Source organism: Engystomops pustulosus, chromosome 8, assembly GCF_040894005.1.
Source record: "Engystomops pustulosus chromosome 8, aEngPut4.maternal, whole genome shotgun sequence".
NCBI lineage: Eukaryota > Metazoa > Chordata > Amphibia > Anura > Leptodactylidae > Engystomops > Engystomops pustulosus.
This window is the reverse complement of record NC_092418.1, coordinates 64812948-64829967: the sequence shown is the minus strand read 5'-3', so window position 1 is coordinate 64829967 and position 17020 is coordinate 64812948. Positions and strand designations below refer to the sequence as shown.

The window sequence follows — 17020 nt, the reverse complement described above, 5'->3', positions numbered from 1 at the left end:
AAGACGACCCCCCTACTTTCCTGTTTAAAATATAGAGTTTAAGATATATTCGCCTTATAAGACTACCCCTTTTCCAACGCATACAAAACACAGGTAAAAATAAAAAAAAAAACTGATTTGAATTTAACATGGTCCTTTTTTTAATTTAAATTCTTATGACATGCAGGTATATAGCAGGAAAACTGTCGCTCATAAACATAAGGCATACAACAACAACATTACCATTACAGCACAGCCCCCAGTAGTATACAGCACAGCCCCCAGTAGTATACAGCACAGCCCCCAGTAGTATACAGCACTGCCCCCAGTAGTATACAGCACTGCCCCCAGTAGTATACAGCACTGCCCCCAGTACTATACAGCTCAGCCCCCAGTAGTATACAGCACAGCCCCCAGTAGTATACAGCCCAGTCCAGCATTAAAAAAAAAAAAAACTTATATACTCACCCTCCGGTGGCCCCGATGTGCTGCGCTGCTCCCCCGATGTCTGTGCGGCTCGTCTTCAGTGTTCCGCGCCGTCTTCTTTCTTCTGCTGGGCGCCGCCATTGATCTTCCCCGGCAGGCGCCTAGTATGTCGCACCGCTGCTGACGTCATACTAGGCGCCGCCCCGGGGAGAAACATGGCGGCGCCCAGCAGAAGAAAGAAGACGGCGCGGAAGACTGAAGACGAGCCGGGCAGACATCGGGGCCACCAGAGAGTGAGTATGCGCCCCGATGTCTTTTTGAGGCTGCCGGCAGCTTTTTGCGGCTGCCGGCAGCCATCGCCGTGAAAACACCCGCGATCGGTGCTAGCACCGATCGCGGGTGTTACTGGTAAGCCTTTGCTGCAATATGCAGCAAAGACTTACCGGCTATGGAGAGGGCTCAGCCCGTGAGCCCTCTCCATGCACCGGGACCCGACCGCCGCCGTGAATACACGGCGGGCGGTCGGGATTACCGGCGTATAAGACAACCCCAGACAAGACAGAAGATTTTTCTGTCTTCAAAAGTCGTCTTATACGCCGGAATATACGGTACTCATCTTTATCCATGACACTTGTACAGGCATTAATGCGTCTTCTGGTCTTACTAATTAAGGATAGTAAGTTTACTCTAATAATATAGAATGTGTGCAATGATTTGGATTTCAAGGTACTGAAACTCTTGATCCCATTGTCAGGATTCGGGGTGAGTGGATCCTCTGGACCTCTGCGGGAGGTGGTACTAGCCAACACCCGGGACCAGAATCTAAGTGGCACCTCGTCTTCACCTGGTTTTGCTGTGGCGGGGCACCACCAGGTTGTTCCACGGGTGCGACTAGCCCGCAGTGGCAGCCTAGGTTGAGGTACCACAGCAGGAGACAGTCTCATGGTCAGGTTCAGGCACAGGGTCAGGGCAGGCGGTTGAGATGCAAGGTGAAGTCCAATCTTGGGTCAGCAGGGGAGGTCCAGGCCGATGGGAAAGGGAACACAGGCAAACAGGACACAGGCACACGGGACACAGGAACACGGGAACACAGGAACTCAGAAGCAGGAACACACAGGAACACGGGAACTCAGGAGCAGGAACACACAGAAAAAGCAGAAATATCACTCGGTAGCTTTCTCTAAGGCATAGGCACAAAGATCCAGCAGGTTTTGCAGGGAGAGGCAGGTTTATATGGAATTTGTGGAAATGACCAGCGCTAATTAATGGCGCACTGGCCCTTCAAATCTAGAGAAGCCAGCACGTGCGCGCCCTTGGGGTTGGGGATGCACACGCACGGCGGATGGGACCGAGACAAGAGCCAGGACGGATAAGATGTGCAGGCGATGCGCTGGGGGGGGGCAGAGGGTACCCCCCCTTCGGCCTCCTCCTCTTCTTGGGCTGGAGGAATCTCTGCAGGAGACCTGGTCCAGGATATTGCCCTCTGGCTCCCAAGACCTCTCTTCCAGCCCAAACCCCTTCCAGTCAACCAAAAAGAACTGCTTCCCCCTTACCGACTTCATGTCAAGGATCTCCTTTACCTCATAGGTGTCGGTTGAGTCAGCCACAGGAACAAGGTACTGGAAGGCGCAGCTTGTAGGACACCAGAGTGATGCAAGTCAGGACCTCGAAAGGACCCAAGAATCATGGACCAAGCTTGTACCCTGGAATCTAAAGCCGGATGTACCTGGAGGACAACAAAACCTTGTCCCCAGGATAGAAGATAGGAGGAGGTTTGCATCCCTTGTAGGCCTGGGTTTTGGTGTGAGCAGAAACCCGAAGTAGAGATTGATGGATCTGTTCCCAGACAGAACTGAGGTCCTGCACCAATTCTTCCACCGCAGGAATATCCGAGCGAATGGACAGAGGGAGCGGTGGGTGTGGAATTCCTCTGTAAACAATAAAGAATGGGACTGCACCAGCAGATTTTGACTCCAGAGAGTTTTAGGAGAACTCTGCCCACAGCAACAAAGTGGACCAGTCGTCCTGACGGGCTGAGACAAAATGACGAAGGTAGCAGCCCAGAGTTTGGTTAACTCTCTCTGTCACCTCTGTCGCCTGTAACTCACCTGTCCATTGGACTGAGGGTGGTAGGCTGAGGAGAAATCCAACTTTACCTACAGTTGGCTGCAGAGAGAATACAAGAAGCGGGGAACAAACTGAACTCCTCTATCAGAGACGATGTGTTGAGGAAGACCATATAGCAGGAAGATATGTTGAAAGAAGAGGCTGGCAAGACATGGAGCAGAGGGAAGACCGGGAAGAGGGACAAAATGAGACATCTTCAAAAACTGGTCCGTTACCACCCAGATGATGGTATTGCCCGTGGAAGATGACCATAGCCACATGTGACCACGGGCGGCTGGGTATCGGCAACGGAAGCAATGGACCGTCTCCTGTGGTCCGTCTCCTGTGGTTCGTATACTGTGGTCCGTATACTGTGGTCTGTCTCCTGAGGTCCGATCCCGTACGACTGTGCTCCTGCTGTGCCGTCCAGGGTTCCAGCCTAGTGGTGACCTCCTGCCTTCCTGTGCTTCTGCCGTGCCTTCCAGGGTTCCAGCCCTGTGATGTCTTTACTCCGTACCAGCTTTACCAGTGCTCCTGCTGTTATCTCACATTGTGACTGTTTCCTGCATTTGTTGCCTTGGCTGCCACCGCGGGTCTCATACCATCCCCCGCATTGGCCCAGAGGGTCCACAGACTCTTCCCAAAGAGACTCTCAGACGGTTCGTCCCTCACGAACCATGACAGTAATATCCGGGCATGGACCCCGCCAAGGCCATGGTCTCCGCCAAGGTCTTGGATCTTGCTAAAGCCATGGACTATGCTAAGGATTCCCGTTCGCTTCTGGCCAATTTTTCCAGGGTAGTTGCCCAGCAGTCCCGGCAGCTCTTTTTTCAGGAAAAACAATTAAGCAGAGTTGCCTCTGTGCTTCTACAGTTGCTTGACTCCCAGCAAATGCAGGCTCCACTTTCCCTAAAGCCTTCCCAGCCTGCTGTCTTGCTTCAACAGATGCCTGACTCCCAGCAGTCTCAAGCCCGGCTTCCATGTCAGCCTCGCTTGGCTCCAGTGTTCCAAAAGCAACCAGAGTCTCCGGCACTCCCAGAAGCTGTCCCAGAGTCTCCGGCACTCCCAGAAGCTGTACCAGAGTCTCCGGCTCTCCCAGAAGCCGCTCCAGAGTCTCCGGCTCTCCCAGAAGCCGCTCCAGAGTCTCTGGCTCTCCCAGAAGCTGCTCCAGAGTCTCCGGCTCTCCCACTAGCCATACAAAAGTCTCCAGTCTTCCCAGAGGCCTCTCCTATGTGCCAAGAGCCGGTCTTGTCTCCAGTGTGCCAAAAGCTGCTCCAGTCTCCGATGTGCCAAGAGCCACTCCTGTCTCCAGTGTGCCAAGAGCCGCTCCACTCTCCGATGTGCCAAGAGCCACTCCAATCTCTGGTATGCCAAGAGCCGCTCCAGTCTCTGTTGGCCAAAAGACTCTCCAGACGTCTCCATGGTGGTCCATATCCTGTGGCCTGTGCCTGGTGGTCCGTATCCTGTGGTCTGTGTCCTGTGGACCATATCCTGTGTTCCGTGTCCGGTGGTCTGTATTCTGTGGTCCATATCCTGTGATCTGTGTCCGGTGGTCCATATCCTGCGGTCCGTGTCCTGTGGTCCATATCCTGCAGTCCGTGTCCAGTGGTCCATCTCCTGTGGTCCATCTCCTGTGGTCCGTCTCCTGTGGTCCATATCCTGTGGTCCGTATCCTGTGGTCCGATCCTGTACGACTGTGCTCCTGCTGTGCCATCCAGGGTTCCAGCCCAGTGGCGACCTCCTGCCTTCCTGTGCTTCTGCCGTGCCTTCCAGGGTTCCAGCCCAGCGGTGTCTTTACTCTGCACCAGCTTTACCAGTGCTACTCGAGTCTATGGAAATTTTTCAGAATACTACACTCAAGACCTTTCTAGGGAAATCCACACAGGACTGGATAGAAGATATAACCAGTAAAGGCATTTCCTTAACCTTTCTGCAGCAAGAGGAAATCAAATACTACAATGCTAAGCTGAGGGAGGCCACAACCATACTAAAAGATCCCACATGGTTCAAAAATTGGCTGAAAAGGACTCAATGCCAAAAGGCCTAGATGTGTCAGGATTCAGGAAAACTCCTATAAAACACTAACTCGCTGGTACAACACACCTCAAGTACTAAGACAGAAAGGCCTCACTGACACAGATTCATGCTGGAGATGTGAGAAAGAACAGGGCACACTAAGGCACATCCTATGGAAATGTTCATTAATCCAACCAATTTGGAAAGAGGTGAATAACCATATCCCTGGCCCACCCACATCCACACCCTATAATCTCCTCCACTTCCCTTACATTTAAGGGATTCAATAAAGAGTGCAAAAAAGATAAGGGATGGTGGCCAAGGGACAGCCCTGACATGTTCATCTAGTTAAAGAGGACATGTCACCCCAATTTGGGACCATAAACCAAACTACAGGTCCATATGTCCATATCTAAATCCCCAAAACACAAAAAAAAATTTTGCCTCCCAAAAAAATGTAATTAAAATCAATCAAAAAGCCATAGATATCCTAAATTGGTATAAACAACTATACTGCAATCTTGTACAGTTGTCTTAAATGGATGCCTCTGGAACATTGGGGGTCATTTACTAGGGGCCTGAATCACGTTTTTATGTCGGGTTACACAAATTTTACCGTTTTGCGCCGATTTTGGCTGAATTGCCCCGGGATTTTGACGCACGCGATTGGATTGTGGCGCTTCGGCACCGGCACGGGACGGAAATTGGGGGGGGGGGGCGCGTCGGAAAACCCGTCGGATTCGAAGAAATCACCGAATCACCGTATTTTTTTAAAAAAATTTGCCGCTTGACACGCGCTTACCTGCACCCGGCCTGGGTGAACTTCAGTGAACTCCGACGGAATTCAGCGCAGCATTGACACCTAGTGGACATTGGGGGAGCTACCTTAGTGAATCGCCGGAAGAAACGAATCAGCGTCAGAGAACCCGCCGCTGGATCGCGAATGGACCGGGTAAGTAAATCTACCCCATTGTATCCTGAAACATCAGCTTGTCTATAAGTTTGTATGGATCTCTTTGAGCAATAAAAAGCTTTAAATTAAAAAAAAAAATTACAGCTCACATTGCCATAGGTAGAAATATAAGAATGTCAGAATATAGAGAATATTTTTTTTTTAGAATTAAACATTGAAGGAAACTCCCATTGGACAATCAAAGCAAGCTGACTATTGTAAAGCCAAAACCAGTAGGAAAAGGACATTTGCAAAATGAACATCTCTTCCTTTAAGACTCTAGCAATACCCCTGACAGCTGCGGTTGCATTAATGGTTGGTTTAACCGGTTAAGGACCGGGCCCTTTCCTGTTTTTTCATGTCCATTTTTCACTCCCCACCTTCAAAAATCTATAACTTTTTTATTTTTACACGTAAAGAGCTGTGTGATGGCTTGTTTTCTGCGTAACAAATTGCACTTCATAGTGATGGTATTAAATATTCCATGCCATGTAATCGGAAGCGGGAAAAAAAATTCCAAATGCAGTGAAAATGGTGAAAAAACGCATTTGCGCCATTTTCTTGTGGGCTTGGATATTACGTCTTTCACTGAGCGCCCCAAATGACATGTCTACTTTATTCTTTGGGTCGGTACGATTAAGGGGATACCAAATTTGTATAGGTTTTATAATGTTTTCATACATTTACAAAATTTAAAACCTCCTGTACAAAAATTAGTTTTTTGATTTTTGCCAACTTCTGGCGCTAATAACTTTTTTATACTTTGGTGTACGGAGCTGTGGGTGGTGTAATTTTTTGCGAAATTTGATAATAATTTCAATGATATCATTTTTAGGACTGTATGACCTTTTGATAACTTTTATAGATTTTTTTATATTTTTCAAAATGGCAAAAGAGTGCCATTTTCGACTTTTTCGACTTTTTATTTTCCGTTACGGGGTTAAACGCATTGAAAAAACGTTATCATATTTTGATAGATCGGGCATTTTTTTTTTAAACTTTTTTTTATTTTTAATATTTTTCAGACTCCCTAGGGTACTTTAACCCTAGGTTTTCTGATCGATCCTATCATATACAGGCAGTCCCCGGGTTACATACAAGATAGGGTCTGTAGGTTTGTTCTTAAGTTGAGTTTGTATGCAAGTCGGAACTGTATATTTTAGCATTGTAATCCCAGACAGAACTTTTTTGGTCTCTGTGAGAATTGGATTTTAAAAATGTTGGGTTGTCATAAAAATCAATATTAACACTAAAGCTTCATTACAGACACATTTGATAACTATTATAGCTGATCATTGTAGCCTAGGACTAAAGTACAATAAATTACCTATATCCAGAGGTCCGTTTGTAACTAGGGATCGTATGTAAGTCGAGTGTTCTTAAGTAGGGGACCGCCTGTACTGCCATACTACAGTATGGCAGTATATGGGGATTTTCCTCCTCATTCATTACAATGTGCTATCAGCAAATTGTAATGAAGGGGTTAAAACAAAATAGCCTTGGGTCTTCGGAAGACCCGAGGCTACCATGTAGACGGATCGCCGCTCCCCGTTGACGTCACGGGGAGCGGCGATCCCAGGTAAGATGGCATGGGCACCGCCATCTTTTTGAGGCTGTGATAACACCCGCAATATGCAGCAAAGACTTACCGGCTAAGGAGAGGGCTCAGCCCGTGAGCCCTCTCCATGCAGCGACCCGACCCGACCAGAAATTGTCAAAAAAATTTTTTTTAAAGAAATGGTTGATCACCTTAATCAGACCAACAAAATGAACATGGCATTCACATATGTTATTAATAAAAGTAAACTTGTATTCCTTGATGTATTGGTCGAGATACAGGATGATAAGATCCACACCTCGATCCATAGGAAAAAAGACAGCTACTAACTCCCTACTTCACTTTAAAAGTTATCATCCCAGGCATTTTAAAGAAGCCATCCCATATGGACAATTTTTAAGAACGAGACGTGTAAATAATACCATGGAAGGCTTCGAAAAGCAAGCGATTGAATTGAAAGAGAGACTTTTAAAAAGGGGCTACCCAGAGAGCATAATAGATTGGGCATATGAACAGATCAAAATGAATTCCCATGGCGGAAGTAGTCAAAAAAGCCATAAGGGAAAATTGGTACCTAATAGAGAGTGATAGGGACTTAGCTGCAGTAGTGGACGGGGGACCTCTCATTAGTTTCCGAAGAGGAGAAACTATTAAATCTGGGCTTGTGAAAAGTTTGTTTTGCACAGAAAGAGAAAAACTTTAGATTCGGGAACTGTAGGTGTTGTCCACATAATCTAGGAGGAAAAACTGTGTTGTTTGGAGGCCTGGAGGTTAAAATCAAAAGTTTCATTCATTTAAAACAAAATTTGTTGTATATGTTCTAATCTGTGACTGCCGTAGATTTTATATGGGCAAAACCATAAGGAGTTTATACTTAAGAATAAGAGAACATTTGGCGTCCGTCAGAACAGGAGTGGGGGCCCCCCGATTAATTCAGCATATCAGAGAGTTTCATGGGGGTGATATAAAAACCCTAAAAGTTGCAGGGATTGAAGTAGTACCACTCCCCATGAAAGGAGGGGATAGACAGCGTTTACTGTTACAGGCTGAAGGCAGGTGGATCCTTTGCTAAAATGCGATGGGCCCGACAGGCCTGAATAACAAAATGGACTATGGATTATTTTTGTGACGACTTTGTAGTATCTTTTATATACAAGATTGTAATGAATTTTCCAGATGACTAATGGTGTATGCGACATGATTGAAGAAGAATCTCAATTTATTCATAGCAGCACTGTTTAATGTGTGATTATCCATGGTTATTTGTTAATCCATGTTTTGTTTTTAGTATATGAAGAATATATACTGAGTTATGGGATCTTGGCACTATACGTGTAAAGCACACATTAAGTTATGTCTCGCTTCTAGCATCTGAAGGCTTCGTATCTCCCCTGTAGCGCAACAAGGTCAGCTCCCTGCTTTGCTGTCTCACGCCATGCTCCGATATCCGCAATGCATGATTCTGGCCTTGTTGCTGGGGCAACGCGTCATGGATGGGAGGTGACGCAGACCCGGTCATGTGACGTACCCCACGTGGGCGGGGGGCGGAGTCACCATCTGGTTTCTGGACGGTTAGACGCCGTGCCCATGGGTTCCCGCAAGTAGTGAAGGGACGCCTCGGCCCAGCAGGTAGAGCAACCGCGCAAGTAGCAGTGAGTTTAAGCCAATTATGCATTACAATGTCGATAATGTTTCTTCTATTGGACCAAACTTAGGATGTGTGACAGATGATTTTACCTATCTGTGAACAAGTAAAACTATTGTACAGGTGTACCCCTTTTGATCTATCAGTATATAAGGACCATCCCCATTTTAATCAACACATACAAAGGCCGGAAGGAGCGCTGTGCTTGTGAAACGGCCGTTGCCTTCCAATGGGCATTCCCCCCACCCCACCCCCTCCCTTGTATACCTTCCATGTGAATACTTGTCTACATTGTTATAAATAAGAAGAGACTTGCATTGAAGACCGATGAGTGCTGTCCATTTCTTCTTGTATCTGGTTTAAGACGTAATACTACGTCACATCCCGGGTGCGGGTGCATGGAGAGGGCTCATGGGCTGAGCCCTCTCCATAGCCGATAAGTCTATGCTGCATAATGCACCAGTAACACCCACGTGGGCGGCGCCATCTTTCTGAGGATCCTCGCTCCCCGTGATGTCATCGGGAAGCGGCGATCCATCGCTATCAGCACATTGTAATAAATGAGGAGTAAAATTCCCATATACTGCCATACTGTAGTATGGCAGTATATGATAGGATCGTACAGACACCCTAGGCTTAAAGTACCCTAGGGAGTCTGAAAAATAGTAAAAATAAAAAAATATATAATTAAAAAACCTAAAAACTCAAATCACCCCCCTTTCCCTAGAACTGATATAAATATAAATAAACAGTAAACACATTAGGTATCGCCGCGAAAATTCCCAATCTATCAAAATATAATAACGTTTTTTCACTGTGTTTAACCCAAAAGCACTTTTTTGCCATTTAAAAAAAATTACAAATTCTATAAAAAGTGAACAAAAGGTTTTACAGTCCTAAAATTGATCATCAAAAGCTGCAAAAAGACAACACCTCCCAAAGCTCCATACCCCAAAGTATAAAAAAGTTATTAGCGCTAGAAGACGGCAAAATCCCCCAAAAAAATTTTGTGCAGGAGGTTTTAATTTTTGTAAATGTATGAAAACATTATAAAAACTATTCAAATTTGGTATCCCCCATAATCATACCAACCCAAAGATTAAAGTAGACGTGTCATTTAGGGCATGAAAATAAGCCATAACACAGCTCTGTACATGGAAAAATAAAAAAGTTATAGATTTTTGAAGGATGGGAGTGAAAAATGAAAACACAAAAACGAAAAAGGGCTGCAGCGATAAGGGGTTAAACCTCTTTCCATGATAGTTTGACCATTTTAGCACTCTGTTCAGACGCTATTGAGTTTACTGAAGAATTTAACATTTCTGTGAAGAGAAGTTCTATCGAATAATGACTGCAAACCTTGGGGTTGGCCAGGGTTGTCTCCAAGTTTCAGAAGGTCCCTAGGTGATATAGCCTCAATAGGCAGCTTTTCAGTGAACTCATGTGGTGTCATTAAAAATTCAGAAACTAAAACATTCTCCTGTTTCCTATAATATTCCCTAGTTTATCATCCCAAACAGACCTCTCATGGTTATTTTATATAAAGCCCCCCTCACTTCCTGTGGATTCATTAGATTCAGCCAGCCTCACCTATGGATTACTTATGTACAGCCTTATGTGGGTCCCCCGCAGCCAGGGCCCTGGCACTTGCCCAGGTATGCCTAGTGCTGGCACAGACCATGTTCCTGGCCAGGGCTGATTCTAGCCTTTTTGCTGCCTGAGGCAAAGCTTGAAAATGCTGCCCCCGTGCCCCCGTAAAGCTATCTCACATACCAGTAGTCAGTCAGTGACACAGATATTAGTGACATCTAGTACCTTACAGGTGATGATCTGCTCCATCAGGAAGAAAACTTCATTAAGATTTCTCCCAGCCATGGTTTATCTCTGCTGAATTCACAGTCAAACTTCTTCAGCTCTATGCAGCACAGCTCCACAAGGCTCCCCACATTTCGGAAAACAGGGGTACCGCACACCATTAACTTGTAGGGTGCTGCTTCTGTCGGGTTGTCAGCCCAAATAACAAGAATGAAGAAACATAGCACCTATGTGCTATGTTTCTTCATTCCTAAAAATACCACAATCACTTACAGTATAATGGAGCTTTTTCCTAATATACAGTATATTATCTTCAGAACATGACTGAACATACTATTCCTCACAAAAAACATCCTCTATTAGTCATCCGAATAAATTATAGTATATACAGCAGCGACAATTTATTAGGTGCCCTAATTTAACATCCCTCTGCATACACAGCCACCAGCAGCCCCCCTGCATACACAGCCACCAGCAGCCCCCCTGCATACACAGCCACCAGCAGCCCCCCTGCATACACAGCCTCCAGCCCCCCCCCCCTTGCATACACAGCCTCCAGAAGCCCCCCTGCATATAAAGCCTCCAGCCCACCTGTATATAGACTCCAGCCCCCCTGTTTATAGGCATGACACCCAGAGAAAGTAAAAACCTAGTAATCCTGTTCCTGGCTATCTTGCATTGAAGATAGCACTTCACAATTATGATACAAGGTGCCATCAGAGTTAAGCAAAGGAATTACTGAAGCTACTTATTTCATTAGATGCTGCGGTCACTAAGAACATGTTATCTAAGGAGTTTACTGCTGTCAGCAAGCCCCTATCCAGCTACCCCTGCAAGGAGAGGAAAGCACCGTCTTCATCTTTGTGGAGCTTGTGACATATACATGTGAACATACGCCTGAAATCTCACTCCAATGGGTGGTGCTTTATTCACAGGGTTTAATTTTGTATATGTGTACTATAACATCAGAATAGAGGGTTGTAGAATGGCATTCACCCTTCCTGGAGATCCAATCAATCTTTATTCCAGCTTGTTAACCAACAATGCTTAGGGATAGGGGTGATACCGAGGTACTGTACAGACAAGTGACTGCAATTTCACATGTACCCTCCTCCTAGTTATACAGCCTCCAGAACCACCTGCCTTGATACCACCTCCAAAACCACCTACCATGAAGTCAAGGTGGGTGGTTCTGGAGGCGATATAACTAGGAGGGAGGCAGTCACATGACCACAACAAGCAAGAAGAAGTGTGGTACACACGTAACTGCAATCGCTTGTCTGTACAGAACCTCTGCAGCACTCCCTATCCCTAAGCCATGTTCGTTTAAGAAGCTGGAATGAAGATTGATTAAATCACCAGGAAGGTTGAGTGCCATTCTATGTCTCTTCATTCTGCTGCCAAAATTATTGCTAATGAGGGCAAAGAATTTTCAATAATAGTGTAAATCTTTCTGAAAATCTAAAAGACACAATGAGACACAATGTCAATTCTTGATCACATTATATTTTATATTTTTTGCATTATTTACAGCAATGCATTATTTCAGTGAGTTACTGAAAGTCTGTGGCTCTTCTAAATGAGCCAACCCTACTGTTTACTCCACCCCAGTCACTGTATCTCCTGTATTCGCCATGTCTCAAGTAATACTGACGTCCCCTGTAGTTAGGCTCATCATAAAATATCCAATGGCCTTCAAGGACATTGCAAGAGTGGATGTCATGGTAACGGAATTTCTCATAAACTTGTGGACAATCTTCTGTGAATTCCATCATTTGGCCTTTGAAGTCTTCTCTCTCGTAAACTCTAATCTTGCATGATGATTGCTGTTGAAATATGTTACAAAAATGTCCATTATACCCAAATTTTAATAAATTACATAAACAAGTTAAGTGAACAATATCTCTTCTTTAAAATTGTTGTTCTTGTTACCTATGTATATTCATATAATATACTTTCTTTTAGTTTTACATGGCAGGTTTGTGTCCCAATCAGTAAGAAAAATTTTAAAATTAAAAATAACACCAACAGTTCACAAATAAGTGTAAATATCTACATAGAAAGATTTATCAATAGGTATAGTGTTTAGAATAAGTGTCAGATAGTCCATTTATAAAGTACCTGGGGAATTATTCTGCAGGATCGGATAGTATCTCCGAAGCCCAAACATTGGTTGAAATCAGGGTATTCACCCCTTTTCAAGAAATACTGACATCCTCTGTAGTTGGGAAATTCATAGATCATCCAGTTCCCATGTTCGACACGGATTGAGCCACACCGATTGAAGAATGAGAGCAAGTCAGAGCTATCAGAGTCACACTCATATGAGCGGCCTTGGAAGTTCCTGTCTTCATAAAAGATAATCTGACAAGCATATACACTGAATTAGATTCCTTCATGTAAAATTATGTGAAACATCATCACTAGAGATGAGCGAGCATACTCGAGCTTGATGCTTGTTCGAGTATTAGCATACTCGAAACGGCTCGTTGCTCGGATGAGTATTACGCCTGCTTGAGAACGAGCTTTCACTTAAGCAAACACAGTGAAGAACAGTGAAGAACACAGTGAAGAACACATTGCAGATGTTTCCATACATCTGCTAACTTATTAGAAGACAGGAGTACAGAAAGGTGTTCTTCACAATAGTATGTGAAGAACAATATGTGTGAATAACACATTGCAGATGTTTAACACTGGTCATTCTCCTTTTTGCAGTTCCACGAATATTCCATTGTATTAAAAAAAAACGAAGAAACAGGACTGACTTCCTTATTTCTCAACAAAATGACACATTTTATTGGTCCCCTTGAAAAATGCTCGAGTCTCCCATTGATTTCAATGGGGTTCGTTATTTGAAACAAGCACTCGAGCATCGGAAAAAGTTTGACTCGAGTAACGAGCACTCAAGCATTTTAGTGCTCGCTCATCTCTAATCATCACCAATAATTGAGTTTTCTAGAAAAGCTTTAAATGTACTAGATTTATCATAGTGTCTGATGTTGGATGTAGTCTTTTCAGCCTCCCCTATCTTGGGCTTTATAGGACCTACCGTACCATGCTTTAACGATTGCATTAACCCCTTAAGGACCAGGCCCTTCTGTGTTTTTGCATCTTTATTTTTCACTCCCCACCTTCAAAAATCTATTACTTTTTTATTTTATCATGTAGAGAGATGTGTGATGGCTTGTTTTCTGCGTAAAAAATTGCACTTCATAGTGATGGTATTCTATGCCTTTTACTGAGAAGCGGGAAAAACATTCTGAATGCTGTGAAAATGTTGAAAAAACACATTTGGGCCATTTCTTGTTGGCTTAGATTTTACGTCTTTCACTATGCATCCTAAATAACAGGTGTACTTCATTAATTTGGTCAATGCCATCTCGTGGATACCAAATTTGTATAGGTTTTATAATGTTTGAAAATATATTTACAAAAATTAGAACCTCCTGTACAAAAAAATCTTCATTTGGCCATCTACTTGCGCTAATAACTTCGGTGTACGGAGCTGTGGGTGGTGTCATTTTTTGTGACTTTTGATGAAGTTTTCAATGCTTTTATGATTAGGATTGTACAATCTTTTGATCACTTTTTATAGAATTTTTTATATTTTTTAAAATGGCAAAAAAATTCAATTTGCAACTTGGGGTGCTATTTTCTGTTACGGGGTTAAACGCAGTGAAAAACCGTTATTTTATTTTGATAGATCGGGCATTTTCTGACCTGGCGATAGCTAATGTGTCTATGATTTTTACAGTTTATTTATATTTATATGACTTCTAGTGAAAGGGGGGTGATTGAATTTTTAGGTTTTTTTTATATAATTCTTAATTTTTTTACTTTTTTAAAAATTTTTTACTATTTTTCCGAATCCCTAGGGTACTTTAACCCTAGGTTGTCTACAGTATGGCAGTATATGGGGATTTTGCACACCATCTATTACAATGTGCAAATCGCACATTTTAATAGATAGCCTAAGACATGATAGCCAAGATGGCAGAGATCAAAGGGTTAAAGGGGTTATCCGGGTTCAAAAAATTTCTTATGGCCGGGCTGGGGAGGGCTAGTTAAACATAATAAACATGTACTTACCTCGTCTGGCGCCGTTGATGTCCCGCGCCGCAGTCCCTTCGATCCGAGCTTCCGGTCCGCGATGTGGACGGCTCCTCCCATCCGTCCCTATCTCTCAGCGTTGTATGCGCTGGGAGATGGTGCGCATGGGAGCTTCCGGCCGGCCGGAAGCTCTCTGTGTGCACTTGTAATGAAACCGGCGCACAGAGAAGCCCGCCCGCGGCGCAGGACATCGTCAGCGCCGGACGAGGTAAGTACATGTTTATTGTGTTTAAATAGCCCTCCCCAGCCCGGCCATAAGAAATGTTTTAAACCCGGATAACCCCTTTAACACCCGTGATCAGTGCAAGCACCGATCGCCAGTGTTAATGATGGGTGTTTGCTTCATTGTGAAGCAAGCACCCGTAGAGTATGAAGAGGGCTCAGCCCGTAAGCCCTCTTCATACTCCCCCATGCGCAATAAAACGTAGTAAAACCCTGCTGTGCAGGTTGTACCGGATATTTTTTACAATACCGGATATACAAAGAGGTTCTGGCCTCTAATGACCTTACAGGAAAATAGTGTTGGGATTATTTGTAATGTTTATCTTTTTTTGTTGGATTAATATGTGGTTCCTTTTATTTTGCTGACATTTTATTTTGTACTTGAATTTAAGTCTGAGTCTAGCATGCTCTGTTTTGTGACTTTCTAGGCAAAATCAAAAAGTTCGCAGAAAAGGAACTAACAGCTGGAGTATAAAGATACATACAGCACACTGCATGAAATCTTTGGACCAGCGTAGTTCTCTACACTGCTATTAAATGCGACTAATTAGTCGCAAGTCACTTAAAGTCACAGAAAAAGTTGCAAATTAAAAAGAAAAACAATGCCAAAGGAGTGAAGCTGTAAAAGCAGAGCTCACAAGAAACTGCCTCAAATTAGTTTTTCATCCATTTCACTGCATTTGGGAATTTTTCCCACTTCCCAGTAAAAGGCATGGCATATTAAATACTGCCACTAGGAAGATCAATTTGTTATGGAGAGTCCTCATAAAACTCTGTACACAGAAAAATAAAAAAGTTATGGATTTTTGAAGGAGCGGAGCAAAAAATGGAAACTCAAAACCAAAAAAAGGGCATTGGCAGGAAGGGGTTAAAAGTATGTCCCTCATGGGAAAATACTGTCATATAAAAGTTCCTAGAAATCAAACATGCAATTTTCACTTTTATTGAGGTATATGAAAAATTGCAATAGTCCTTAAAATGTTGCTTTTCCAATTGATCTGAGATCAAATATGGAGAGATGCTACCAGGGCAGGGCAGGAAAATATATTATGCCCAGCATGTATTTTGCTAGGGTCCTATTTTTGAATCAGACTTGTGCCTGATATGTAATGGGCAATGTCAAGTGTTACTTTGGAGGGACACTTAGATCTAGCATATGTTCAGTTCTTATCCAAAAGACTCTTAGAACCAAAGTTTCTGAACAGATCCTCTATAAAATTTGTAGAATAATAGTCCTTGAGTATACTATATATTTTCTTAAAACAAAACATATACAAATGATTATCTTGAATTTAAGTCTTACCTTCCCCATTTTCGTTGGTTTGCTGGTTGGCAAATCATAATTATTTTCTAGCAGCCGTCCAATATATACTGTTCCCTGTACAACCATAGGCTTAAAAAGTGCATAAAAAGCAGAAGAGGCCCCTTTCTGCCTGCAGAGGTGAATCAGTTCACTTTGTGTTCTGCATTGTGTAGGGTCAATTCGTTGTGAAAACCTCTAGTGGGGATTGATCCATTGTCAAAAGGATTTTTGTCTCATTGTCATTAAATAAAGATGTTGTGTGCTGGATTCATGAGTATAGCTGTGGAAACACAGAGAAATAATTGTATGCTATAAATGACTCCTGATTGTTGGATCAAAGGGGAAATTGTGTAACTTTTTCAATATAACATAAAATATACATGTATACATTCATTTCTGAATAAGTATAGCAGTGGCCGATGTGTTATTGTGTGAGGTCCTGATATTGTAATTATTTTTCATATTTATGCAGACATGTAATACAAGGCAGCAGAGAAGCACTTAATTGTGATCTCACTGTATAAATAAGACTCTTATGTTTTTTATCCAAAGCCTCTTTACTTCTAAAGACAACTTTTAAAATTATGCTAATTAATCTAAATGGCTCTTGGGGGTTCTTATAATAAAGAAACCAGCACTTAGCCTGTGTATAGCAGTCACATTAATGTAATGACTGTGTGTGGCTTATAATAAAGAAACCGGGACCCATCCTGTGTATAGCAGTCACACTAATCTAAGAACTGTGCCTGGTTTATAATAAAGAAGCTGGGACCCATCCTGCGTATATCAGTCACACTAATCTAATAACTGTGCCTGGTTTATAATAAAGAAGCTGGGACCCATCCTGTGTATAGCAGTCACACTAATCCAATGACTGTGCCTGGT

At 43.4% G+C, this 17020-nt stretch overlaps 1 protein-coding gene across 1 annotated transcript; it reads right to left on the bottom strand.

Moving 5' to 3' along the window:
• Positions 1-11987: 11987 nt before the first annotated feature.
• On the bottom strand, positions 11988-16284 carry LOC140074518 (gamma-crystallin-3-like). Its single transcript, XM_072119483.1, has 3 exons — positions 16136-16284; positions 12619-12861; positions 11988-12323 (listed from the first exon to the last, which is right to left on the bottom strand). Exons 1-3 carry the CDS (start codon positions 16220-16222, stop codon positions 12051-12053), a joined length of 603 nt encoding a protein of 200 aa, XP_071975584.1. The 5' UTR covers positions 16223-16284; the 3' UTR covers positions 11988-12050.
• Between the last annotated feature and the right edge of the window lie 736 nt (positions 16285-17020).

What these genes read in the sequence shown, in the direction of transcription:
- LOC140074518 (XM_072119483.1), bottom strand. Translation starts at nt 16,222, where the DNA reads ATGGTTGTACAGGGAACAGTATATATTGGACGGCTGCTAGAAAATAAT. An exon ending in AACCAACGAAAATGGGGAAG is followed by an intron (nt 12,862 to 16,135) that starts GTAAGACTTAAA and finishes TATGCTTGTCAG; the next exon opens with ATTATCTTTTATGAAGACAG. An exon ending in CCTGCAGAATAATTCCCCAG is followed by an intron (nt 12,324 to 12,618) that starts GTACTTTATAAA and finishes ATATTTCAACAG; the next exon opens with CAATCATCATGCAAGATTAG.